The 27,232-nt window shown below is 36.6% G+C and overlaps 1 protein-coding gene across 1 annotated transcript; it reads left to right on the top strand.

Annotated features, from left to right (window-relative positions):
* Window positions 1-26,946, top strand: LOC145775857 (uncharacterized). The gene is made up of 4 exons (XM_082587239.1): window positions 1-126; window positions 13,202-13,440; window positions 17,191-17,762; window positions 24,358-26,946. Exons 1-4 carry the CDS (start codon window positions 104-106, stop codon window positions 25,753-25,755), a joined length of 2,232 nt encoding a protein of 743 aa, XP_082443365.1. The 5' UTR covers window positions 1-103; the 3' UTR covers window positions 25,756-26,946.
* The last annotated feature ends 286 nt before the right edge of the window (window positions 26,947-27,232 follow it).

The raw sequence follows: 27,232 nt of genomic DNA, 5'->3' as shown, positions 1-27,232 counted from the left end.
TTTGCTTTGTAACTTTTTATTCTACGTTGCAGTAATGTAAGAATTTATCTTCATCAAATCTTTGAAAGCCGTAAGGGTAATCAAGAAAGTACATAAAATCGACATGGATCTCACAACGAATCATCGGTAAGTTGAATTTACTGTTGCATCATTAGAGAACAAGTCTCGGCCTTATTTGTAAACAAAGTTTGATAATTTAAGCAAAAACAACCAAAAAGGGAGATCAGAAACAGCGTCAAACACTATTTCAAGATGTCATCGATTGTAATTGCAAGTTGCGATGAACATCTATTTTTTAAGCGCCCAGCACAAGTTGATCCTTCATGTTAGCTACATTATGTAAGTGAAAAGCTATCTTTTCTTAGCCGTGATGAGCTTTTCCAATATTCGTTCAAAGACAAGAATGAAAGGAGAAACGCAGCAACATGGCTCGTCACCAAAGATTCTTTTGACACAATGAGACACCATTTTTACAGTATCACATTATATTAAAGTATTTCACAATATTTGTACAAAGCGATTCTTTTTGTTTTCTGTTTTTAATGCGCGAATTTAAAATCAAACAAATTTTTCCTATTTTTTTTTACTTTCAAAATGGTCCAACAGGCGAAAACAATTTGCCAGCACAAGAACTTCTGAAAAGAATTTTGAGACCAATGTCAAACATTCAACGATTCCAATTAATGAGAGGACTCCTGCAGAGTTGGCTTGTTAATAATCTATATTCTATAGTACCATGATTAGACGTTTAAGTGCATTTAAAACATGCCAAAAACCTCGAAATGTGATCATTAAAAGGATGTTTAATGGTGATTCAGTTTATGGCACATCATCAAAATGTTCAAAATAAAATCGTAAAATTCAGATATTGCATTGCTGGATCGCCGTTAATTTTTACTGGATTTTCGTCATCGTAAACCTTTTTTGCAATGTTTGTGTAACCTTAAGTGACATCAGACAACTGTAACATTGCAAACAAACAAGCCTCCTCATGGAGTGGATGCCAGCCAAATTTCGCAACCTTAATAAGAAAATCATTTACAGCTAATGCGATCGGCTTATCCGGAAACCGAAATTTTAATGTTCTGATCCATTGGGTCCTGATCTTGATGAGGTCATCTAGTCACATGTGTTTAGTTGAAAATCAACATTTTCAAGCCACAGTGGCCCTCAAATATCCTACAAAAAGCAACATACACAAGAAACTTTTATTGTTAGTGTTATTACTTCTACAATACACAGAGTTTGCTTTGATTTAAAAAAAAACTTTTACATCGACGATAGTATTAATTTATGAGAATGGGTAGAGTGAGGAAAATAAGCCATGAAGAAAATTAGGTGTTCGTGTGCATGTGCCCTGTCGCATTGCCATTAATGTATAGAAAAATAACTGATATCTACATTTTTTAAATAACAAGATACGTTCTTCTGGTGCAAAAGAACATTCTAGAATCTAGTTGCACCAGAAAAACGTGTCTTGTTATTTGCCATTAAGTTTAATTGTGCTTTTTATTCAAAACGGGCGTTACTTCAAAGCTAGCTACTTAGTTTTCTTTTACTATTACTTTTGTCGTCTAACACTGATTTTAAAGGAGCTGATTATTATTTATTGCATTATTGGTTAGATGTGGATGCAAATTAAAATTTACGAAAAATATATTTACAGACTTTGACTCAGTCAAAAATGACCAATTTTGCTTCGGGTTTTAAATGTGTGTTGCATCGGGCAGTTGCTGTTTTTACTGAAGTTTAGTCGATGGCTTCAACTGACTTGTAGTTTGTGTTTAAAAATATTCGGCTGAAAAAGTATGGTATAAATGCATTTAACTCAAATGTTATAGCTTAGATCAGCGTGGTCCAACTACTTTTGACTTACGGGCCACTTTACAAAAACGTGACAACTTGCGGGCCATTTCCAATAAAATAATAGTGAGTGCGTAATCGAAATTGTTAAACAATAGCAAATAGAAATTTATTGCAAATCTCTATCAGTGAGATGCCTGTGGTCGAGGTTTCTCTGATACTATCGTTTCTACATCAATTTCAATGTTAGTGGTAGCAAGTCGGAGACTATCTTCCAGTGTTTCTTCTATCATTCAATTTCTGTTTTTCGACTTGACTTGCTTCATTCTAGAAAATGTACTCTCACACATGTTTGTGCTTCCAAACATTGAGTGCATTTTTAATGCAACATTTTTCAGTTTGGGAAATCTATCCTTGCTGACTAATTTCCAGAAGCACTCTGAGGTTTCATTTTCCCTTAACAGCAAGAATTGGTTGCACTGAAGCTCGCGGAGTTCGAGCTGAAGTTCTGGTAGCTGTGTTTCCACATTAACATCCATAGGATTGTTATACAAATGGAGATTAGGTTTTAATCTGTCAAAATCTTTAAATCTATTCTCAAATTCACAAGATAAATCCTTAATATCTTTCACAAAACGGAGCATTCCACTTCATAATCATCTACCACAAGTGCATGCAAAGAATCAAAGTGTGAAAGATCGTTATTTTTCAAGCATATAGCAAAAAAGTGCAGTTTCCTCTGGAAAGAAATGGATGATGCGATGCAATGGTGCTGTCGCAATTATTGGATTATGCCAAATTTCTGACTGTTGCGCAATAGCCAGTATTAGGGTTCCAATTTAAAAGATACATAACATGAAAACTGTGGAATATTTAAAGGAAACAAAAACGTCCGGAACACTAGGTTCATATCAGCCTTTAAGAAGCCCAGTTGTAGGCTACTGACGAGACCTGATAGGTTGAAACAGTATAAGCCCTGCTGTCTACAACTTTGAATTAAATTTTTGACACTTTTTATCCAAATGCTATACTTGTTCTAATTGAAATTACTTTCTATAACATGAATACAAATTAAATCAAAACTGGGAAAGCTCGCGGGCCGCAAAAATTCTATCCGCGGGCCGCATGCGGCCCGCGGGCCTGTAGTTGGACCACGCTGGCTTAGATGTAGATATTAGGTATTGTTTAAAACTTTAAACATATCGTCAATAGATCTGAGCGACCAAGAGGAGTTAAAAAAATTAGACCTATACTTTTGTAAAACTGTTACCCACACATCAAACATTCTAATCAACTTTAGCAAAACGTACCAGATTGATCAAAATCAAGCATTGTTGTACATCGAAAGCTGCATTCGCTATGGTACCAAGAGAGAAAAAATAGATCTGTAGGCTATATGTAACGGAGGACAGGCTGTCTGCCTTGCACAAGTGAGAGAATAGGATGTTAAATACTTTATGGTCGCAGCAACAGGAACATTTTATGCGAAGCCGGAATCGTTAGTAAAGATGATGGTTGCGATCGCTTTCCCTTGGAACTGAAGAAGAAACAAGAGGAGCTGATACAGTTGCAATGAGCACACCTACACAAGTTTCATAAAAGTTCGATAGGACTGATAGTTTCCTCACTTGAAGAACACAGCTGGTTTAAAATATTTTGTCATTGAAATTTCGTTTTTTACGCTTGTACATTTAAAGGGTAAAATTAAACTAATGCGTAGCATTTTTTATTTGTTATTTGACATTGCAAAATAGATTTTGCATTTGAAGAAAAATTGAAGACCCAAATTTATTCAGATTTTTAGCAATTTATTATTTCTACACATTAATGGCTTTGTTTTATTTTTAATTTCATTTGATGGTTGCTTTTAATTTAGGAAATGTCACGCAACACTTCTCCAGCAGCAGGTGTTTAAATATTGATTTTTCAGTCTTATGTGCGTTCTTCTTTGTCAACACTTAGCATTGTCGTATAACCCAATCAAAACACAAGAGTTTTGTTTTATTTTTAAGTCTTGAAATTGAAGTCTTCACTGATTCGATCTTTATCAGAGGCACTTCGTCCAAGTTTGCACAACTTCTGAGGTTAAACTTCAAATGAGACCTTTTAGCTTAAGAATGAACTTTCCAAAATCGAAATAATCTTATGTTAACATTAATTAAAAGCTGCTTCTGTCAAAATTTTTGATAAATAACACAACGACAAATTGACTTTTGGTTTGTTTTTATGAACGTTATGGAACTGTGTGATGTCCAGTTGTCATGGTTTAAATTTTAAGACTGATTTTCCGCAAACTTGAATTGCATATGTGATACACTTTACTTTGGTTTAATCAGCTTCTTGGTAGGCACGTTATCGAAATTCGATTGGTATTTACTGAAGGCCATTTGTTACACAGCTGCAATTTTGCAACGGACAGCAGATTTGGTTTTGTTTGAATTGCAGTTCATCCTAATGTTTTGTCATTACATATAAAAGAAATTATCTTGAGTACAAAGTTGCCAGATGTTGAATCCAATGGACAGAAGTTTCCGTTTATTACCCAGTACCCACCCTTTATTGTGGCCTTTCGCTATTGCGGACAATTTTCCTGAAAAAAAAATGGAAGCATTTGCTTAGACAACCAGAAAAACACAACATTAGTTTTAGTTAATCTAGTCCCAGAGTGAGGAATGTGTCTCGGATTGACCAAGAAAAATGTGCATAAGATGGAAGGTTTTTGAGGCTGTGTTTTTATGCACAACCGAAAATGCAACACTTGGGATAATTTTAGAACAGTGGTCGGGATTGTTCGAATAAATTGTATTTTCAGAAAACGGAACGAAATTCTGCTCTGAGAAATATTTAATTCAAAATGGAACAAAAACAAGTCAAAGGGAACATGTTCTGAACTAAGAAAATATTCTCGTCGTATCCTAGTTTCGAACACATTCACAAGCAAGCAGCCCAATCTTTTGTGAATAGCCACAAATAGGCCGTGATAAAACAGGTTTTCCATAGTGTTTAACATTGTTGGGTCTGAATATACATACAAGGAAATGCAATAAAGGGAAGAAAAAACATTCCAAAACTGCGACAAAGCATTGACCGAGTGCTTGTACCCTAGTACATCCACATGCTGTATCCTCACCAAAACCACTCTTCAATTCCGCAACACCTGTGCGGAACTGCCATTTTTGTGTGGAAGATCGTAATTGATTTGCGTCAGTACAAGATTGATCAGTAAAATTGATGGAAAGCGGCATGTTTGATAAAAATCCTGGAATTTTTTATTAGCGTTTGAATTGAATTGAACAATGAAAGCAGTGGCTGTCAGGTATGCAGCGGGCGTGTTAGCTTCCCTTTGCTTACCTGCTAACATCATACTTCTCGAGATGGCGAGAGATAGCGCTCATCCAAAGTAAACAAACGCAAGCTTGGGTTTTGCTTTCTTTCAGGTGGTTTGTTGATTCGTTCTTATTTCTTTTAACTCGCTATGTTTGCCGTAAAACTTGCGAAGAGCAGTGGAATAATAAAGAGAGTTGAATGAAAGAGAGCGAGCTATTGACGCGAAATAGCGGAGAGAACAGTTCGATATTCGCAAATCGCAAGTGTTTTTCAGGTGATCTTCGCAGTGTGATGTAAACCGCAGTCGTTCTCATTTCGGAAGCTTTAGCGTTGCACGAGAAGACCTATTCATGAAATATGTGCACTGAACTGTGTTGAGAAAATCAGTAGTGGACTTAACTTGTGGTAGAGAACCCAATCAGTGTCTTAAGAAAAATCAGAATTTACAGTACATACCGTAGTCAACTACAAGATTGTTTTGTAAAATTATAAAGTAATCCCAAACATTTTTTCGAGATTGGTTATCAACAAGCTAACCGTGTGCTGTGTGTATCTCAGCAGAAAATATTATACTATGTTTAAATGGCAGCTGCTTTGTAGAGACTACTAACACTTCTTAGATTTAGACAGTATTTCACAATCATATCATCGATGACAAAACAGGTCTTCCTTTGTTTGGCCTATACGATATCGTATAGTTTGCCAAAAAATAAGTACAGTGATGATGTAATCTGCTGTTGATGAAAGTTTGCTGAGAAACTTAAATTTTGTTTGTTTCAGTCTTGAGCGGCAAACGCCAATGCGCTTTACCATCGCGACAGTGTTCGGAGATCTGCTGAGAGCGAGTTGTTCTATTGCCGCAGATTTAATGAATGCGAGGAAGCAAACTACTGTGGTACTGTGATGAGTCATAGCAGATACAGCATGAGGACTTTTTAAATGAAGCAGTTCGTTGGCTGTAGGAGACAGCCTGTTAATTAAGCTACAATTCGCTTAGTTGTTGAAATGATTTGATTATGAACCCAAAGTGTATGGGTACAGCTTGAGGCAATTGGTCGAAAACACAATCGGTTTGCAAAGCAGTTTCAAGCCAACACAAAACAACAACTACTTTATTTAAATGCATTTTACATGCCATAAATGTTCAAGAATCTGAAGTGCTGTGATGTTCGCAGCGTAAATGACTAGTAAAGCGGTTGTTTGGAAGAATAGGAAGATCATTTGTAAGCTCCAATTTTCCAGTTGACATGATTTAAACAGGGGTTTCCATCCTTTTTTACACCATGGCCCCTATGAAAATTTTGAAAAATCAACGGCCTCTTTATTTTTTTCAACCTCTTGAAAAACTAAGAAACGTTTTTTTAATTAAAAAAATTGCTTATACAGTAACCGGTACTAGTATTTTTATTAAATTTTAATGTATTTCTTTTGTTAAATAGTGTTCTTGGAGTGGACTTAGAGATTATAACTTCAAAAAAATTACGGTATCATTTTTCAAATTTTTCCATGGCTCCCTTGAAAAAGGCTCATGGCCCACTAGGGGGCCGTGGCCCCCAGGTTGGGAACCCTTGATTTAAAAGAACGTATTTGCAGCCAGCCAAGAGAACAGCTGACATTGCACTGAATTTAATGCTTGGAATATCAACAAGTTTGAAAATCATTACAATGATATACGCTTTGTGGTCTGTACGTAGTGTTAATATTGTTGAAAAACGATTTCCATTGAACTTCTGAGTGATTCAATTACAAGTAGAAATGCATGTCAATCTAGAACATGTTTGACAAGTGATTTATGCCAGCAGTGTCAGTTTAGCTCCTCACTTAACAAAATTGGCCCCTTTTCAATGAGACAACGTCTGCAAACGTTGAATCAATCAAAAGAGGGCATTTGGATATTCATGTAAAAAGACAACCTCATTGTTAGATGTTTTGTTGCTCTTTAAATTGCTTTGAAGTAATGAAGCTCAACTGTGTCAATATTGCATTTTCAAGTCAGGATTTTAACAGAGAATATTAGGTTTAAAGTCGATACTGAACACTTGTCAGCAAAGGTTAGCAATTAAATGGATAGTTTGAATACCGATGTCAGTCATTTCTTCAAGTTGCTACACTCACGCCATTTGTAATTGGTATTAATATGAGAAAACAACTGACTTACCGACTTACCACAGCATTAGTTCTTAGGCGTGTATTGATTCTTCAAAAATAAATGAGCATATCAATTTCATTTTATCCTATTACAAAAACTTAATTTCTTCTAAACTTTGCAACTGTATCGTTGGCACTTTCGAAATCATGTCTGTTGGAAGAAATATTGGAAATGGAATAAAGACACTCCAAATTTCTTAGTTGTCTGTCGAGTGTGGACCAATTTCTCACAATATTTTTTCGTTACCTTTTGAACAATGTTGCCTGCTATTTCCATGTTACTTTGCATGTAAAAGGTAAGATTACATGTCACAAAAACCGATGCAAATAGAGTAAATTCTTGAATTCTACAGAAACATTTTTTCGAACTTCTGGTATGAATCTTATGTCCGACGAAGCTCTGGTATCATTAATAGCAACAAACCATCTCCACCATTCAACAAACATAAACGATTTGCCTTGCTACAATTTAAATGACACGAAAATAAAATAATGCAGCTTCAATTGGATTGAACTATAGTAGTGTACATATTATGTTTGCTTCATAACCTGCGTTTGTTTGGTTGTAGTTGGTTAATGACTCCATGGCTGTTGATAAGAGCTCGAGGTTGAGCTTGTGTAAGTTTTCCTTAATCCGAAGAGGTTTTGCATATAGTACCAAGTTAATAGATCAGCGCGCTAATCATGACGAATTTTACACCTGGTACGTCACCAATGCATGTTCGCGTAAGTTGAATAAATTTTCATTAGTTATCGCAATTTCTTTGCAAACCGATTATATTTATGAACCTAATTTTGTGAAGGTTTGACAACAGACGGCTTTGCGTTGAAGAAAAATTAGGAATGTTGATAATTTCCTTGTTAATATTTTTTAATGCGATCGACTGTTCACAAACACGAAAAGGGCGTTAGAAGGTGCTTGATCATAATCCATATTAATTGATCTCATCTTTTCCAATGCCTTTCTAATGACTTTTGCAATTAGTTTTAAGCCATGGTTATTTGGCATTGTTTATGATTAAGATGCTCACCAAAACTTTTTGACTTTGATGGATTTGTAAAGCAGTTTTGAATATCTTGTCTTTTTTGAGTGTTTTTAAACCGGAATCTAAATAACAAGCGAAGATTGAATTCAATTCGCATACAATTGATGGGGATGAAGTTACAAGACAACGTTTTCAGTGAACGATCGCTCTCAGTAATTCAAGTAACCTTTCCATTCAGACTGGAAAAAGAATAAATGATCAAGCTTACCCACGTGTTCTTTAAAGAGCGTGTCGATACTCAATATAATGCGTCGGTGAGACGTTAAATTCACGGAAGACCAAACGATCGTCACCAATGTTATGTTAAAATTTCGTCGGTGAGACGTTAAATTTACGGAAGACCAAACGATCGTCACCAATGTTATGTTAAAAATTTTTGTCAGAGCGTTTTGCAGAAAGTATGTGTCGTCAACATATATTTTCATCACCCTATCGATCAGTTAGTGATCTTACATTTATGCAACTGATCCACAATCTTCAGCTGTACGATCCAATTTAAAGTCGGGACGCTTTCTTTTTCATGATGTTTCTCTTTCCACGAAGAAGTGACCACGCAAAGGCATATGGGCATGAAATTGTCCAGCTTTAAATCCTCTTGATTAACTGACATGCGAAAAACTTGCAAATTTGTTACACCACGTAAAAGTTAATCAAATTTATTCGTTGCTAATCAATTTTATGTTTATCACAAAATGTGATTGACAATATATGTAAATCTGTTGTTTATAAGACGTTGACAACGTTGGCAATAAATCGTTTTCAAGGTACAATCAACAAAGATGTACATTAGTTCTTCTTACAATTATTTCTCTGATATATCACATGAAACAAGGATTTTCTAATCTGTGTAGAGTTGCATATCAATATCTTCAGCCATTTAAATTTGGCACTCATGAGACGTGTACTTGTGCCAGTTGCCGTATCAGCTCTGTGCTCGTACGCAAATGGCAGAGTACTGCCATATGCACGGTGCGTTGTGTTGTTGCATGGGTGATCTGAAGGTATTTAAGATTCTGATTCAATTCTATTTGTACTGGAAAAAATGAAAACATTTTTTTAAAAGTTTTTGACAAAGTCTCGTGTTTTGAAAAGCGAAAAGCTTTCACAAAAATTTATGCGAATTCAAACAGGGAAGCGTGCTTGGTTTATTGGCAAAATACCATCAATAGGTTTCTGGCTGAGTGTGAAAACATTGCAACCTATGTTGCTCCCACGGGTGCAATAGCTGCTTGAGAAAATTGAATTAAAAAGTTTATTATGAAAATAGCATTATGCCAGTTTTAGCGTTACCATGCTTGTAATTGGATTATATCTGCTCGAAGAAAAACATTTGAAAAAAAATCTAAATTTCTCTTGAAGCACAGTAGCCTGCTTGCAAAATATCGCTGCCAAGAGTCGGTAGCGTATTTTTAGCCTTAAAATTTAACATTTCAAAAAAATATGCTATCAGTACACCTCAGAAATTATTTATAAGAATAAAGCTCCCAAGAACAAATGAAATATGGCGAAGCCAGCCTTGCACCTGGACTTTTATCTTGAACAACCGAACCAGAAAATTCTCAAATAACCAGTCACACCCAGTTTCCTACTCCTTGTTGTTTCGTTGATGATATCAACGTCTTCAAACGTCTTATCTATGCAAAGATTATAGAAACGTCACTGGCGTTAGGCTTGTCTTTAGTAGGTTCCATTCTTATCATATCGCGTTGCTTATTATAATTTCCATTTTTGACACATATAAGAAGTTACTGAGCATGACGGAATTTTGCACGCTTCAGCAATTATTTTCTATTTATTCTTGGGCTAATATGATGGAACAGGAGAATTTAAATACATTTCCTCTAGTCTACAGTCTTCACAGAGATGGTACTGCTATTTTGCAATCATCAAATGCTGACATTTGCACAGCAATCTCACCTCTTAGTGTAATTTGTTACGTTTCCTCTACAGTAAGTCTGTTCTGTGACTTATCGACTAGAATAATATCGTGTAACTGTAATCAATCTTTTTATTAATAAGAGTTTCTTCGGTGTGATTTTTTCAAGAATTGGAATAAAAACTTGTTGCGGTTATACGATTTTGAAGCCACATAATTTCGACATTTTACTCTTAAGATTTTTAATCTACAAACAGCTTTTCTACCCATTTTTGTATGATGTATGCACTGCATATACAGTATCAGAGAGCGCAGGTGCTCTAATATCAGTCTTAACAATTTGCTCATTTGAGCAACATCAAGATTAAAAGTTAAAAGGGCTGTCATTTTCTGCTTTTTATGAGGCCGCCGCCTACTCATTTAAAATGGCTTTAATGTTATGTTTTTGTAAATGATGGATTTTTCATGCTTTGTTAAGTTCAGTGTTGAAAAGAACTTTTACTTCCTATTCTTGTTGGTTTTTCATTGATAGAAACAAGTTATTTGAGTCATTTTGTTCAATTTATTTGATACATTTAATATCAAAAGTTGACCTTGTACCAAATTTAAAAGTACTGCAATACTAAAATGCATTTTTTTGCAATTTACAGACAACACATTCATTAGTTACTTTTGTATGAAGGTAATGCAATTGGGAAAAAATTGCACTCTTTGACCAGAAGCGGACACCGTCATTTTCCAATTATGTGATCTATTTCCACAATAGTTTGATTATAATAGATACAGGGCTCATAATGATCGGTTGCTGAGATCATTAATTAACCTTTTCAGACTTAATTTGCCTTAAAATTGTCGACAGCTGTGGCCAAAGTTCTCCCATGTCCAGGACAGCCCAATCATGTCGACTGGTCTGCAGGTGCTGGTGGTCTTCTGTTTATTGCCTGTAAACTATTAGGTGTGAAGCATATAACCTCCGGGCATGTGGTACGTTGCACTAAGCAGATTTAAAAGAGCACAGTCGTGTGTAATGTGTATGGCCTGCGCAAGCCGCAAAGCAAGCTGTGAGATTTGAAAGAGTAATACATTTTTGTGTTCAGTCACAAGAGCAGTTACAGGCAGCAGAACTTGTGTGATGAAGTAAGGATGATTTTTTAATAAACCAAGGCGAATTACAAGAGCGGTATTAGCCCATCAGGTTTAAAATAACACAGTATTGACTATATAGGCTACGTTATACAATATTGACTAGTTTGAAAGACAAAACAAAAAGATTTTTGCATTTACGAAAAAGGAATATATAGCCTACTTTTTCTTGAATAAACTTCGATAGTATAACTGTCAATCACTGATAGTGCGTGTCTTGTTTTAGTGTGGTATAACTTCCCAGGTGCATAATTCGGCAAGTCAACAAGTTGCACATCGAACTTGTCAACAAAGTCAACAAGTTGCACATCGAACTGCTTTGATTAACTGATCTATATGAAAAATTTAACAAAACGTTTGAGTTTGAAAAACAAAACTTTGCTTTTCCACTAGCAAAGAATCATAAACATTATCCCAGTTCAATCCTTTGCTTTCCGGTTTCCGTCGTAATCCTTCGCTCTTCAGCAGATTTGGTTCTTAGAAGAGAATTAATATTGATCGCTTGCGACAGTGAATCGCGGTCTGCGGTTTAAGCTTGTTTGCTAAACATTCGAGAGAATAATTTTCTCGACTATTCAAATTGAAATAGTTTCCTTTTATAAAACCGAATTGAAGGAGACTTTAAGCCATTATGCTTGTGAGTTATACATGAAATATTACTGGTCGGTTTAAACTTTTAAAGGTAACACTTAGTGGCACGAGCGTCATGTGTTGAATATCATCTAACTAACGGGCGCAATTGATATAATGATTAAAGTGTGTAATCTTCAGTGAGGCCAAGATCTTAATGCGCAGCCTGACTTGTTCAGATTTGATTCAGCAACATCGCATGGCGGTAAACAACAATTTCTTTGAGCAATTTAATATCAAAGGACTTAACCTGTGCATTTCAGTTATTTGTTGCAGATGGTTTGACCTGATACGATACTTTATAATGACAACGCTATAGCCCCAGGGTTGTTGTTTTCGCTTTCAGGGCACATCAATGGGCACTTCATAAGTGAGCCAGGGTTGTGACTGAAATTATCTAAATTTGCGGTCTTGGGAAAGCAAACTGATGTTTTTTCACCACAGTCCACAACATAGAGCGAACACTGCGAATATGAAAGATTATTAAAAAAATGCTTACATGTGTACAAACTGTGCATCTCGTGCTCAATCGCGTATTGACATGTAGTTTTGTAATTCACACCAATACTGATTTCGCGCAAGGGCCTGGAACTTTAGATTACCGGTACTTTGATCGTTCTCTTTGAAATCGCAACTTACTTCGAAGGGCAAAAAATAAATTCAACGGATAGTTTACGGCACAACTGTTTCAGTTTTGCACATATTTCTTTGTGGTGATGAACTGCTGGTATTGTTGTAGGATAACAGCCTCTCAGTCTGATGTGATGCGACAAGAATGTGTAAAGCTAGTGTAATTAGCTATCAAGTGAATTACAGTGTTTAACCACTTGGCGATTACGATGCTCAAAATAGTATATTTCAGAGCTCTAAAATAAACATTGCTGGCGTACGATAGCTTATTTATATGCCTGTGACAACATGGAAAAACGACCAAGAAAAATGTTTTAATCTTGCCATTATATGATGTGTATGTTCGTTGAATTGGGGCGAAAGTTTTGTTTGTCCAAAAGCTTTGATTGAAACCATGCTTACTGCCCACTACATCGAGATAAAATAGTTTTAAAGCAACCAAAGCAGCTGCCTGCAAAATGCACGTAACTAACTATTGAACTAACAATGTGCTATTTTATATTCTAACTAAGGCGAACCCTCAGATGATCGATTTATGACCACTAGACTGACTGCCATTTTGTGCAACTGACATTTACTGTATTTTGTTATTTTTCAGATCTTCAAATCAAAGATTTTTAAGCACGTATTCGCGTAATTACATCACAAGTTTGTATTGCGTCTCTTATTTACGTCATCCGATCTTCCCACGTCAAACGAAGTCGTCGCAAGACCGGCCTAAATGGATGGTGATGGGGTTTGGCCGACTCCTCTTTAAAGTGACGTCAAATACACTGGCTTCTCTGAGCTTTGCTTCAATCCTTTATCTCCTCACCGTATCCTTGCTTCTGCACTCCGGTAAGTGTAGAAACATGTATTTCACCTGTTGTAGGATAATCTGACAGAAGGGCCCCAAAAAGGATCAATAGATTTTTAGTGTTTGTATCTTGTACGTGTCACCCTCTACGTTCAGCTCGTGAATTTTGTGGGTTATAGTATTATCGATTTTTAATGAGTTGGTTTAGAGCAGTGTTAATCATGATGTGCCGAAAATTGTTTTCCTTCCTGGTTGTGTTAAGTCCATAAAGCTAACTGTGCAACCTCGTCTCCACTTTGAATTCGTTTTCAGTGAGCATTGCAAAACAACTTTGAAAAGTAATTTGTTGATGACGTAAACTTTGGAGCATAAAGCTTGTGTAAATACACTTACTAACCACGTGACGGTCTACCACTGTTAGGGAATGTTTTATCATTCTCTTCTGACGTTGCTTCGTATGCCTCATCGTTCTTCGTTTAGCTTTGTATTGTGGCAAGCAAGTTGACCAATCACTTTGTATCAATGCAGGTAAATTGACTGATAGTCTTTTCGTAGGGAATGGAATGTTTACTCGTTTTCGACTTTGAATTTAGCTTGAAATTAGTTCGCTGTCGTTTGTAAGCAAAAGCAAACAAATGCCCAGGTGTAAAAATATTTCACGATGCATTTCCATAGTCAGGACTTCACCTGTTGCATTTGTGCAACGAACTTTTATTGAGATGTGGACGCGTTCTAGAAATTTCTAATTTAACAGCAAACCGATGGTTTAACTAAGGATAGAGATGGCTGATTTCCTAAACTGTCGATTAACAACTTACTATATGATACGGTTTTTGATTCAACCGTTTTAATACAAACGTATTCACTTTCACACTGAAGTGAAATGAGTCCAGCCAAAATATGATGTCATATAATAACGTTATGTACCAAGCTTGTTTTAATATTTTACCAGGGAACCTTTCGGGGCGTCGCCTGAACAAAGAAAATTTCACACTTATTGTAATATTACTCACGTGATGATTGATGGACGGTGCTGTAAAGATAGCACGTCACAGTTTTTATTGGCAGCTTCAAAGCATGACGATACAATTCAATTCTCTCCAACAGTTTCAATAATATAAAAAAGCTCTTGTTCAATACTTTTGAAATAGCCGTATCAATACGTTACAAAGATTATGCCTGATCGTTCCGCACAAATCTTACTTTTACAGGTTATTGACATTAGATAACGTCAACTAGACTGAATTACTTGTGTTTTGTAACACTCCGAGTAATATGGGACACAACTAGTAGTTGATGGTATATTTTGTTGTTTAAGCTTTGCTTTTGAAAATTGGTTTCCCTCTACAACTATTGAATCAAGTTACCATTCACCAGTAAAATGCTTTATCTGTTAGCACTTAAAGCCGTGTCAAAGCAATAAATGAACTAGGAGTGCTATTGTAAACTGAGAAACACTACCCTTTATCTTTTTTTCGGAGCACCGAGAGGCTGCTTTACAGATGCAGCATATATTTGAAACTTTTAACAAAATTGGGCGTTATCTTACTAAAGTTTATAATTGTGAAACCAATCAAAAAAGATAACGTATGCCGTGGATGACGCTTTGGTTAATTACGGGTTTTCCGCTTGCACCAATCCAATATCAACGACAGTGGAACAGTTCTTGAAAATATTAAGAATATCAGTGTTGTTTCCAGATATCTTCACACACATCTTACACACCCCATTGTAAATGTGTTCTGACTTTGACGTAACTTTTCTTCATTTCTTCGAAATGGTTTCAAAATTGCATATCAGTTGGTTATTGTTCGGTTACGTTATAGGCAGTTTGAGATGTGCATTGTGATGGTACGCAAACGTCAGTAAAGCAATAAAAGCGAATAAATGTTTATGCTTTCACTTTCAAATTTATCAGATGTACAGTGTGGACATTTCATAAAAAGTAAAAATGGCAGTTACTTATTGCACTTGCCACTTGCCAGGTGGCGCGGTTCTGAAAGTATGGATGGTATTTTCTTAAAAATTTCTTTTCTGTTGATGTCTGAAAGGGTTTAGATTCTGTTGAGTGACAGGGTATAACTGTTAGTCGATTGTTGATTCTGTTCTTGTGTTCGAGCTTCAGAGTCACAATTTTACGATTACAGCAACGTTTAAAAGTTGTGAAATGACGAAGAGTTTGTTGATTCTTTTACTTTGAAGGTTGGTCATCAAGGTAAAACTTGCAATGTTGATAGGAGAGATTAGTGTTTCAGAAGCAACGTGTGTTTTTTCGTATACTTGCGTATGCGGTTGCAGCACCCACGCTATTCCATTCAGGCGCTGCAGCCAAGCGCTGCCAAATTACAAATCCATCTTGAGGTTGGTAGATGAGGCAGTCTTCTTCGTGTGTCGCACGACCAAGCATTAGGCAAGAGCAGTGGTGAATGTTGTGCGGTCTGGGAGTATGTGTCGCCACTCGTCATACATAAGATGGCGATTCAGCAAGCCTGCATTGAAACTTATTATATCACACTCCCGTACGAAGGGGATTGAGCGTTACCCAACCTTTCTTGAAGATATAACACTAAGAAGTTGCCTTGTATAGCTTCAAAAAGGAGGTCGCTGAATGGGTTTGTCACTTGTCATTATCTCTTGCCTTATCTTAACGTTAGGCTTAAGTTGCAAGCTGACATTAAGTCGAATGTCATCGCTGCTAAGGCATCTCAAGCACACAGACACTTAAAGCTTCAGATAACCATGCTGGCCTCTTAACTTGTATCTGATGTGTTGATTGGTTGTAGACAGAATATACCCGGTGTAAAAAGTTAGTGTACTACTGCAAATGCCAGACAAACAAGTTCTTTAATTAGTTTTTTACATTAGTTTAACGTCTACCGACTTTGAATCAATGTAAAAAGGACTAGTTTACTCGCTGAGAAGTTAGTTTTGAAAGATTAACCGTCTTTCGATAGGATCGTTTTCAAGTTTCGTCGCGAAATCGTATAGAAGTCCGAACCACGTGAGATTAGGGCAAGTGTTTTTAAAGTTGTCAAACGGTACGTGATTGGGTAATTCTTTCCCAACAGTTTTACAAATGTTTAAAAAAGCTTAACTTTTCCTTTATTGCCGCCTCCTAATTTTTTTTTTCCCGTTTAGATCACACAACGAACACACACACGTCAGTGTGACGAATCGCCAGGTCACATATTTACCGACCATTCCCGGATGCCAGTCACATTGTGATAAACAGCTCTGTAGGGGAACAAATTTTACGAGTTTTATGTCTGAATTAAAACAGACAAACCTGGGCTCCCTGTTTGCGCAATACATCGTCACTTTGCGCACACTTGAGTGGTTTTCAGCCGCGTTTATTAAAGTTTTGATTCGTGCCTTCAACCCCACATCGAGCACGTTTCGTATGTTGACTCCGAGCGACTGATCCCAGTTCATGGATCACTTCACTTCAAACCAAAAGGCACTGCCTGCAATATCAATTGTTTTCTTTCAACGCCAGCAAATATTACGTACATGTGATGAGACAGATCTTTTTTTACAGCAAAACATAATTACGTCCACGTAGTTGCGTGCACATAGTTTAATTAGATTATGTCAACATTTCAACAGAGATAGATTGTACAAAGTTCATAGTTGTATTGTGAACTGTCAGACCTCTTTGGGTTTCTGTTTTGCTAAACACAGAGAACACACTGAATCAACGTGATAAGCTGTTTTTGTTAATGTGTGTGAGGAATGGATTTATTGTGAGTGACGATGAATAATTGCTAATGCATTCTTTTTTTTTCTTTCAGCGACTGGTCGACTGAGTGCGAATTGTAGAGTGGACAATTGTATCAATCCTTACAAACGAGCAAATCACCGATTGGAAGTCGCGGAGGAAAGATCATCGGCTACAGCCGACATTCCAAGAAGACGTTGCCGAATCCTTAGTCGTCTGCATCGCTGTTTACAAAAGATGCGCAAAGCCTGTCGGGGTGACCTGACGTTTCATGCCATGAAACACATGACCGACCGGGACCTCGACACCTACAACTGTTCGGCAAAACCCAAGAAAATTTCTCCGATTGTCGGGTCCTTTTTCCCGTCTAAAACTGACCCAGAACTTCCAATCATCAACTCTACATCAGTTTCAACTACTACATTTCCAAGAGAAGTGACTGAAGGAGGAGCTTGTGCCTTCAGTGGCAAACCAAACTACAAACATTGCGGAATGTTTGGCGATCCTCATTTGAGGACTTTTTCCGACAAGTTTTTCACGTGCATAATCGAAAAAACCTGGCCTCTCATCGACAATGACCACATGGTTGTCATGGTTACCAACGTGCCTGTCAGAGAAGGATCTTCCGCCACTGTAACTACCAAGGTAAGCTAAAACTTTATTGAATTGCTAAGGCTAAAATAACAGTCGTTTTCAGCCTAATTCTTTGTAGCAGATACTTAACTGCGAAAGTGAGCTGGAAGAGGGCCAATTGCTCTGATTTTTTTTTTTTTTTTTTAAACACAAAACTAACGCTTTGAGTATTCAATCTTGTAGTTAAAACATTGAAATTAATTCTTCCAAATTGTTGATCTTTTTCGAAGGCTGTGTCTAGTTTTTAAAACTCTTTGTTTAATTTTTTATTTATTTAGTAAAAACACTTGATTTTTTAAATCTTGATTTTGCCCGTTAGATGGTCCTGCTAGCCTATGTCTCTACATCATTGAGTTGCATGAATTACAGCACGAAGTCGTAATAACAACTACGACCTTGAAAATCACATGCCTTGAGCTTTAGGCCTTTTGCTGCGATTACCCATCAGACCAATTTACGTCGTAGTTTACGAAACGCTTTCGATTAAAATGTTTTTCTTTGTGAAAAGTTGATGCCCACTGGTTGTTTTTCTTGTGCCTTAAACTAACATGTTTCACAAAACCAATAAACTTTGGCGACGGAAATCAAAATTCCCGCCGTCTCAAGAACTCGCTGGTTTGTTTGCTCATTCCCGCAACAACATTTCATAACAGCAATACTTTACCGGTCCCAGCTAGCTAAATCTGAGTTTTTAGGCATTGAATCAACGTAAACAGGATGTATTTGCCATTTGGGTAGAAGGCATGATTGACATAGTTGATAAAACAAACTCAAATAAGTTTCGTTGATGGAAAGCAAGTTTTAGGTGAAATTGATTAAAATAACTGTTGCTTTGTAGGTCGTGCCCAGTTGGAGTTTTATTCTTGTAAAACGTTAATTTTTGAATAAAAAAGTATGTAAACTAGAAGTTTTGTGAAATTCTGATTCCATTGAAACTAGAACTACACACAAACAGTTTTTAAAAACAGAGTGTTTTTGTAACGCACGAACAGTTTTTGTTAAGACTTGACTTAAGATCACTTCTTGATCAGTCGTAACCTGACCTGAAAAACCAGTTCTTGTTCACATTGACTCAACGTCTGCAGACGTTAAATCAATCTTAAGATGATTGATTTGATAAATTGGAAGGGTGAAATACAATTTCACACTTATAACTGCCAGCCCCTTGGGATGAGGTTAGTTAACGTCTTGTAACAAATGTAACGCGTGTATGAAACATGAATCATTGAAGAGAATGGTGATGATGAAACTTGTTAGAAGTTATGATTTGACAAACTTCGCATTCACACTGTATGAGACATGGATTTACTGGAAGAGGTTGAGCGTGCTGAATGTGTTCCATATCTCTGGAAGTTTTGGGCGTATTTTCCATTGTTGTGTTAGTTATTTTGCCAATCTTTTCAACAATATTACCAACCCAGGCAGAAAATCAGCACATTGATTTAACGTCAGCGGACATGATGCAAAAATGACTGATTTGTTGTCTGCAAAGCAACATACACACACAGCTCTTTACTATATGTCAACTTTTTGGAAATAATTTGCGCCAGTATTTCATTCACAAACTTTGTCATGGGCAATTCGATAATACCGATTTGCGTTGACTACACGCCTAGCGGTGCGGAAACTACACGAGACTGAAAAGAATTTTAATACCATCGAGAATATTTCGACAAACGGGTATTTGCTTTTATCCTTCAATGATTTGACAAGCCGCTTGGTTGAAAATTAACGAATAAACACTGAACATTTCGCTGTTTGAAGGCAAACGTTGGATGTTGTACTTTCCACGTAGCCTATTGTAAGAAAATAGTGAAAATGTAGTGGTCATGTATTTTTGTTTGGTTTTGAAATTAGTTATGTATGTAAAAAGACTACTATTGGATGGTTGAAAGTCAAAACTTTGCTGCCATAAGAAAAGTTTTCAATACCGTACTAATAAAAAGAGGAAAACAACAAATCCAATCATTGCTTCAATAAAATTTTGCTGCTGTTTTGGCTGGTGTTCAAATTCTTTTGTCGAATGGTGTTGTTTTTGGCGCAAGTTTAAAGTTGCAATATTCCGAATTGATGTGAAGTTTTGGACTTATCTGCCGATATATTGCCGAAGCAGAGAAATTAATTATTGAAAGGAAGTAAGACGTTAGTTTAGCCGCTTGTACTCTCAGGAGATTCACGCCTACATCTATGCCTTGGTTTTTGTGTTCATTAGTTTTTCACATTTTGAGATCAGCAGTATTTGCTACTCTAACGTAACTGCACGTTGAATAAATGGAATAGCGGTCATGCATTTGCGACCTTGCATTAGAACTGTGTTTTCTCAGCTATCAGATGGTTTCTCTTTTTACGTTGGTTCAACGTTACCGAACGTTTAAAAGATATAAACATGACTAAATTTGCAAGCCGAATCTCTTCACATCATCCAACAATCGATTCTCAGAGCAATATTCTCATTATAGTGTTTTTTGTGTAAGTACAAGCGTAAATTACAACAGCGTGTTGTGTTTGAACGATGTTTATTGTATATCTGTTGGAGCAATACTAAACTCAACATTTGTCAGTTTTTGAACGGTTCTATTTTTATTACAAACTAAATTAAAAGTTTAATTGGCAACCAAACGGCAAATTTCAATGGTCGAAACGAGCTTATTAAAGGCAATATCACTATCGTCTCCATCTTCAAAACTTGGCTGGATTTCATTCTCAGTGTTTTCTGTTTCATATGGCTGCTGACATAGCAATAACTTTAACCACACTCCACATTTCGTTTTTCTGCTCAGCTTTTGAGGAGCAAACAGTAAGTCACTTTATCCAAATAGATAACACAGGCCAACCAAAAAGATAAAAAAATTTGTGTCTGCAATGTAAGATGTGAACTGTCCATAAACCACCCCTTACAGGCAGAGTTACATTCACTTTCGCCTGAATGCTTAGTACCATTCTACTTTTTGATATATAACATCGGTTTTATCTTTTTCGCTGAACGTGGAGATTTAAGCTTATGTGAAACTTGTCTATGACTCATTCTTATTTGAATTTTCATGTATGCAGATTTTTTCATATTAGCAAAGTGTTAATTCTGTTTGTGGTGTGAATAAGTAGCAGAATGACATCTTCAAAAAAGTGTGAAAATGACCCTGATGTTCTTTGTTACATATGTGGCTCTTATAGGCTACTGTTCCTAACCAAAGGCAAACCATAACAAGTTTTGTGAAACAAGCATGATTACATACTTTAAAATTCGCCTGGTAGATCAGGACAAATCATGGGCTCCACACATGCTGCATGTAAAGCTTGTGTGGAAAACCTAAGACGATAGATCAATGGAAATCCACTCACAACATTCACAAAAATTATGCAAGCGAAAGTTTGTCCAGAGTAATGTTTCCTAAATGTGCATGTGAATTTCCTTTTTCTGTAGAATTGAACCTATTTTTAAGTGTCTATTCTATTCAATTTCTTCAATTTTATTTTTCTTTGCTGGCGCAAACATAATAGCGAATGACATTACAAACACACAACTGTAGCACCAACAAAAGGAAAAGATGGCAAAACCAAAAGGTTTAAAATATGGATTGGGGAATTGCAAAGCCACCAAACCTACTTCTTAGCACGAAAAAAATAACAATGTAGCCTACTCTTGTAAAAAAAATGACGTTGAACGTTTAGTGTTAGCAGATAAACTTTGAAGAATTGGGTTCAAGTTACCACACTTCAATAAAATTAAAAAAAAAAAAAAACAGGTCTTGAAATACCTCAATGTTTTTATTAATATTATGTTTGTATCTCTTGTGTAGACTTTAGACTTTATCATGATGAATTTAGACTTTATCACAGACCTTGTTGACAAAAAAGAGTTCAAATTCCATGAAACGCCATAGTCTACCAATATAGATCAGGAGTCGATTTTACCCATTTTTACCAAAACAACATTCAGATATCATAAAATCCTGATGTGATACAAAAAATTTGATGTAATTTTTGAATTCAGCACCCAAAATATACCCTAGAATGACATTTACTATGCTGACACAAAAAGTGTGTTGACTTGTGTAATTAATCGCATTTCTTTACAGCGACTGGACGTAATGTCTCACCACTGGCTTGATCGCAGTTTATTGCTAGTTTTAAAACAGGTGTTTTTAATTATGAAGGCTTAACTCCAATATTCAAGAATAATGTCTGCTGTGGTTTTACAAGACGGTTTGGTCTATCTTCTGTTAAGTTGTCTTAAGTACTAAAGAATGCTTTGTCTTGATGCAGGTTTGGTGCTTTTCTGCGCCGTTCTGTTTTTTGTTCAGTCGGTGGTTCAGGTGTTTCCATTTTCTAATTTCATCTAATTACGAGCAAGACGTGGTATAAAATCGTGGTATTACATGTGCTTGGCACAACTGTGAAAAGCCATTTCATTGAAGTTGCACAAGTGATCTTTCCATGTATATATAATTAACTTTGTTCTGTGTCAAAACGAAAAGATGACATAAGTTGAAGAAAGTTGTAGGCCCACCTAAGTTAAATCCGGTGCATTACGTTACCTTTGGTATTATAAATAGCACACGGATGACTCGTCAATAAGCAGTGGTGAGGGTTAGCAACTTTTATGTCGTGTTCGACAGCTTGGTAATAATCTAACAGCCCTTTTGACTGCATACAACTTGTTACGTAAATCAGTTGCTGAGATTTAAATATACACTATGTATGCAGCATAGGATCAGGCAATACTTGACCATTTTTAATGTTTTTTTTATTAAAGGTTGTTTTGCTTGTCTGTGATGGTATTGCGTTTTTTCTTTGCTCATTGTACCTACTGTAAATGATGGGTAAGAAGGGTGTTATCGTGCATGGCATTGGGTGCTACTCCAGTTTGTTTTAAACAATTTCAAAACTATTTAGAACCTTTAACACCCAAAGGTTGTATACCCACAAATCAAACAAAACGTTTACGACTAGGTACGTATAATTTTTACAGCGAAGAGATTTCGAAATTGTTGGTTACTGTAGGTTTACGTCTCAACAGTACCTACTTGCAAGCACGAGCCACGTTTGGTAAAATCATTGGTTACTTGTAGCTTTTGCGATCTTCGAACCTTTCTTTGTGCTCATGATTGCGACCTATGCAACCGTGTAACGCGTGAAAAAGTTCGTCAAAGAAAACTAGAGCATAATATGCACCTGACTATGGTGGATGTGAAAACACTTCACGCCTGACATTTTCGAGTGTTTCAGTCTGTCACCTCTCGAACCACACAGCGTTTTGTTGGCGATAAGAAGAGGCTCAAGTGCTGGGTGAAATGTCATGGCACTTGATCCAACGCGTGAAAGCCCCAACAAAAATGTATGCTTACACTTCATTAATTGGACGTAATGTAGTAGCTAAACTGCATAAAAAGATTTGAAGCGTTCAAAGCTTTAGTTTTGTTTGTAGTTTCAATTGTTGAGAACTGGTTTTGGATTTGAGTATTTTTCATGTTTTGTGCCAACTGCCAAGTGTCATTTTAGTGGCCTACTGTATAGTCACGAATAAAAGTTTTTTGTGGAATAAACTGTATTAAAAAATGTAACAGTACACGGGAAGTTCATAATAGTGCCCCCTGTTGTAAGTCTGTAACTTGAATGCAGACATATTTTCGATAGTAATGACTAATGGTATACCACATTGGTTTCCAACTGGTTGAAAAAACTACCAACTGCGAGTGATTTAATGCCTACAAAAGAAATGGATCTTTCAACAGCGAATTTATTTGCAAAAAGAGCAGCTGTGCTTTTCGTGCTTGTGATCATTTACTTTTGACCACCTGTGAAATCTATTGGCAGGTGCTGGAATGAATTAAAAATGATTCAACTGACAATTCATAGGTTTTTGTTAATTTTACGTTTAGAGAGAAAGAATGAGCATTAAAACTGCAGATTTTTTGAGCTGGCTTCTGTATGGTTGAGTTGAGACTGACTGACAAATGTCCTTTAAATGACAAAAAAATTTTGGTTTATGTAAAATTGAAGGCGTTTATAAAGAATTGAGCGAACTCAAAAGAATATCATTTTTATTTGAGGGTCAGGTGTATTTTTGAATTAAATTCCACTTCAAGGTTTGGTGTTTTAACAAGCTTTGTTTGTGGAAAGGCTTAATTTTGTGCGTCCGAATCCATAGAGACCACTCAGTGATTTTAACATGTACTCTGCCAGCTACTTGGCATACCCGCTTTTATTGCGCAAATGGGAACGACGTACGTTCGACTTCCGTGTTTAAGTTTCTCATGCTCTCAACCGTGAATTATGTCAAGAAAACAGTTTTTGTTTAATTTCAAACCCACTACTTTTTTACCGCCTTATTGATACACTACGTCAAATTGCAAGCGAGATGTCCATTTTAGGCTTAAATCAAGATGTTGACTTGACATGTAAAATAAATTGGAAAGTTAACCATCTGAATGAATCAAATTAGTAAAGTCAGCATAGTCTTCGTATAAAATTTAACACAATTTTCAGTACCGTTGTTTTCAAATTGAATTCGATCCCCAAAAACAACTCCGTAGAATGTTTCTCAGGGGTTATCAATTAATAACCTTTTCTTGAACATGCATGGCAATATTTGTGCATTTTTTTGCAGATCACAGTGCTGATAAAGCCAGCTGGAGAATGTGCTGGTCAGCAACATTACATCGCAACCAGTGAACAACTTTCTGGAGCGTTCACTGATGGAAGTTCCACTACCGGTAGCGTTGCAGTGGTTGAAGTCATCTCAGGCCGCCAAGTTGAAATTCGTGCTCGTTTCATAGCAACTACTATCATCATCAGAAAAGTCGGCCGTTACCTCACATTTGCGATTCGAATGCCAGAAGAATTTATCAATGGCCTTGATGCAAAAACTCAACTTTGTACTGGCGGTTGCCCAGCCAAGCATCAGATCCTTCCTACTGATATCAACAAGGAGTCACTTTTTAGTAGCGACCGGCAAACTGCATTTCAAAGTCAGAACGATGAAACGAATTCTTTTTCCACTAATAAGGTCCCTAATTCACTTGACGACCTTATCAACTCTCCAGAGATGTTACAAAACGAACTTTCTACCCCAACTGCATCCCCGTTGAGCAAACCAACGCGACGATGCTATACAGAAAAGGAAGCTAGGCTAAAATGTAAGCAAATTATGCTCGCAAGAACAACTGAAGTTCAGGAACACGTCGATAGTACTGACGATAAAAACTCTGATGATATCGATAAACAGCGTCGTTTGGCTCCTTCGCAGTCTTCCGAAGCTTTTTCGTCGCTTATTCCTTCCACTCGCCGTAATTCCAGGAAGGGAAGAAAGAGAAACCGCATGGCGGCAGCAAAGAGACCAGAAGCCGAGATGAGCCAGTCGTCGTTCAAACAACTCTTTGGTTTCGAAGAAGAAGAAACCGTAGCCACTTTACCTCGACAACCCGGAGCTGAGAGTCGCCGAAAACGAAAGCAGAAAAACCGGAATAAGCGAAATACCGAAGTTGGTGGCGACTCTGCTAATTCGAGAGCGACAAAAGAAGCACCGCGTGTCGGCAAAGCAAAACATGACATGCCTGCCTTCAACTTCTACTTTGAATCTTGCGTTTTTGATCTCATGACAACAGGCGACGTCAATTTTACTTTAGCTGCAAGAGCGGCCTTAGAAGATGTGCAACGTACCCATGTGTTACGTGAGCAAGCCCCAGGCGCGTCCTTGGAGGTAATAAAACAATGGCAACCTGAAAACATTCGAGAAACGGGCTGTATACCTATGCTACCTGAACCTAAACAAGACACTACAGAGAGCTACAACGGCGGAGCTGGTACCCCGAGGTTGTGCTGGTCTGTTATTTTATGTCTTGTGGTCAGTTGCGTTTATATAAACTCCATTTCGTGGCTGACATCTTTTTCGCCAGCTTACACTGTGACACCTTCAAAACAGCCATTAACACAAAGTAGTATGATTTCTTTTCAGCATCAACAAGAAAGAACTCTAATGTTAAATAACAGGGCGGCGTTGCGGTAGCACGTTGTTGCTATGTTGGTTTTTTTCTTCTCAACTTAAATTATACTGTTATACTCGAAATGTCATGTGTGCTTTAACTTATTGATGATTCTATAACTTTTTACATGTTTTAAGTTGCCTTCTCTGCATTGATAAATATCTCGATGACGTTTTCGTTTTTCATACAAGTCAATACCAATTTGTAATATTTCTCAAACGAAGCGATTCCGCTTCCAAACGTATTTCTTTTTTTATTGATATTGAATCAATGTAACTTTGTTACATCTTCATCACTTCACAAGAACACAAGGCCATCCGATAGAGTGCTTCGTTTATTGAGCCTTCGTTGCTTGTGATCAGGGGTGTTCAGCTATTTATCGTTACGGGCTACATTACAGTTATTAAAACGAACAAACTTTTTACGATTTTTTTGGAATGTTGGCGCTACAAATATCTTTCAAAATATTTTCTTTCAATTTGTTTTATTTTCTTATCATGGCTATCACCAGTTTAACTTGATTGCACTGCAAAAAGTGAAGTGTAATCTTTAATTTTTTATGGGAAATTGTTTTTGCGTAGCCGTTTTTTTATAAAATAGCCTAATACAAAAATTTTTACTGTATGAAAAAACTGCTTTTTAGGCTTGGTTATCCAAGAGTTATTTAAGGTGTATTTTATACCGCTTTTTCACAATGTCGAGTCTGTGTGTGTTGTTTTCGTCGTTTTCACTTCTTCATTTGCAGCCACAAAGCTACAGCGTTGCAATACTTTCACCATTCCAAACACCACATTGCTTGGGCATGGGACGGACTTTCAGAACGGAATTTAAAACTTTTTTATGACGTTTGTATTTTCTGCTTGAGTTCGCAAGTAATATTTGCTTGCTTTCGCCTAAGTTTACTTCTACAGTTTTTCTCTGAAGTTATTCCTGTTTCAGTCTTCATTTAGCCTAAGTTTGTCGTTTTCATTATTGTGCGATAGTTTCAAGTAGACGTGGGAACTACTCAGATAGCAAATCTGTCGTTTTTTTTCGTTCAATGTAAAAAATGTTTGATTTGCTGTCTGGCTATTGACTGCTGACTGCCACAGGTCGTCAGGATCAAAATTTTGTTTTGTTTTTTAATTATTTTATCACGTCAACCAATTCTCATTGTTGCTATAATGTTTTTGTTGTTGTCAAAGTAATATGTCATTAAAAGCCACATTGAAGTTCTGCAGTTAGTTATTTTCATAAAGAATTGGCAGGCAATAGTTAGTGATAAAAAGAGTAGCCAATTTAGCTTTCACGCATGAATCTTACGCAATTTGATATCGAAGCAATGTCGGATAAACTTGTGTTTTCATGCGGCTCTCAATGACCTGATGCCAAATAGAAGGTTTTAAATGCGATTATCTTGAATAAGCAAAATAGTCATTTGCATGTTGAAATACGCTTGACATGGCATTAACAAGTCGTTTTCAACGCACAACTGGCTCATATTTTTGAAGAGTGCGTACT

The sequence above is a fragment of the Aplidium turbinatum genome, chromosome 8, assembly GCF_918807975.1.
Source record: "Aplidium turbinatum chromosome 8, kaAplTurb1.1, whole genome shotgun sequence".
In the NCBI taxonomy this organism is placed as follows: Eukaryota; Metazoa; Chordata; class Ascidiacea; order Aplousobranchia; family Polyclinidae; genus Aplidium; species Aplidium turbinatum.
The sequence above is the reverse complement of the archived record's forward strand: the minus strand, read 5'-3'. Positions and strand labels throughout refer to the sequence as shown.

Coding starts and splice junctions, on each gene's coding strand:
- LOC145775857 (XM_082587239.1), top strand. CDS start 104: ATGGATCTCACAACGAATCATCG. Junction 13,441..17,190: donor ATCCTTGCTTCTGCACTCCG/GTAAGTGTAGAA, acceptor TTTTTCTTTCAG/CGACTGGTCGACTGAGTGCG. Junction 17,763..24,357: donor CCGCCACTGTAACTACCAAG/GTAAGCTAAAAC, acceptor ATTTTTTTGCAG/ATCACAGTGCTGATAAAGCC.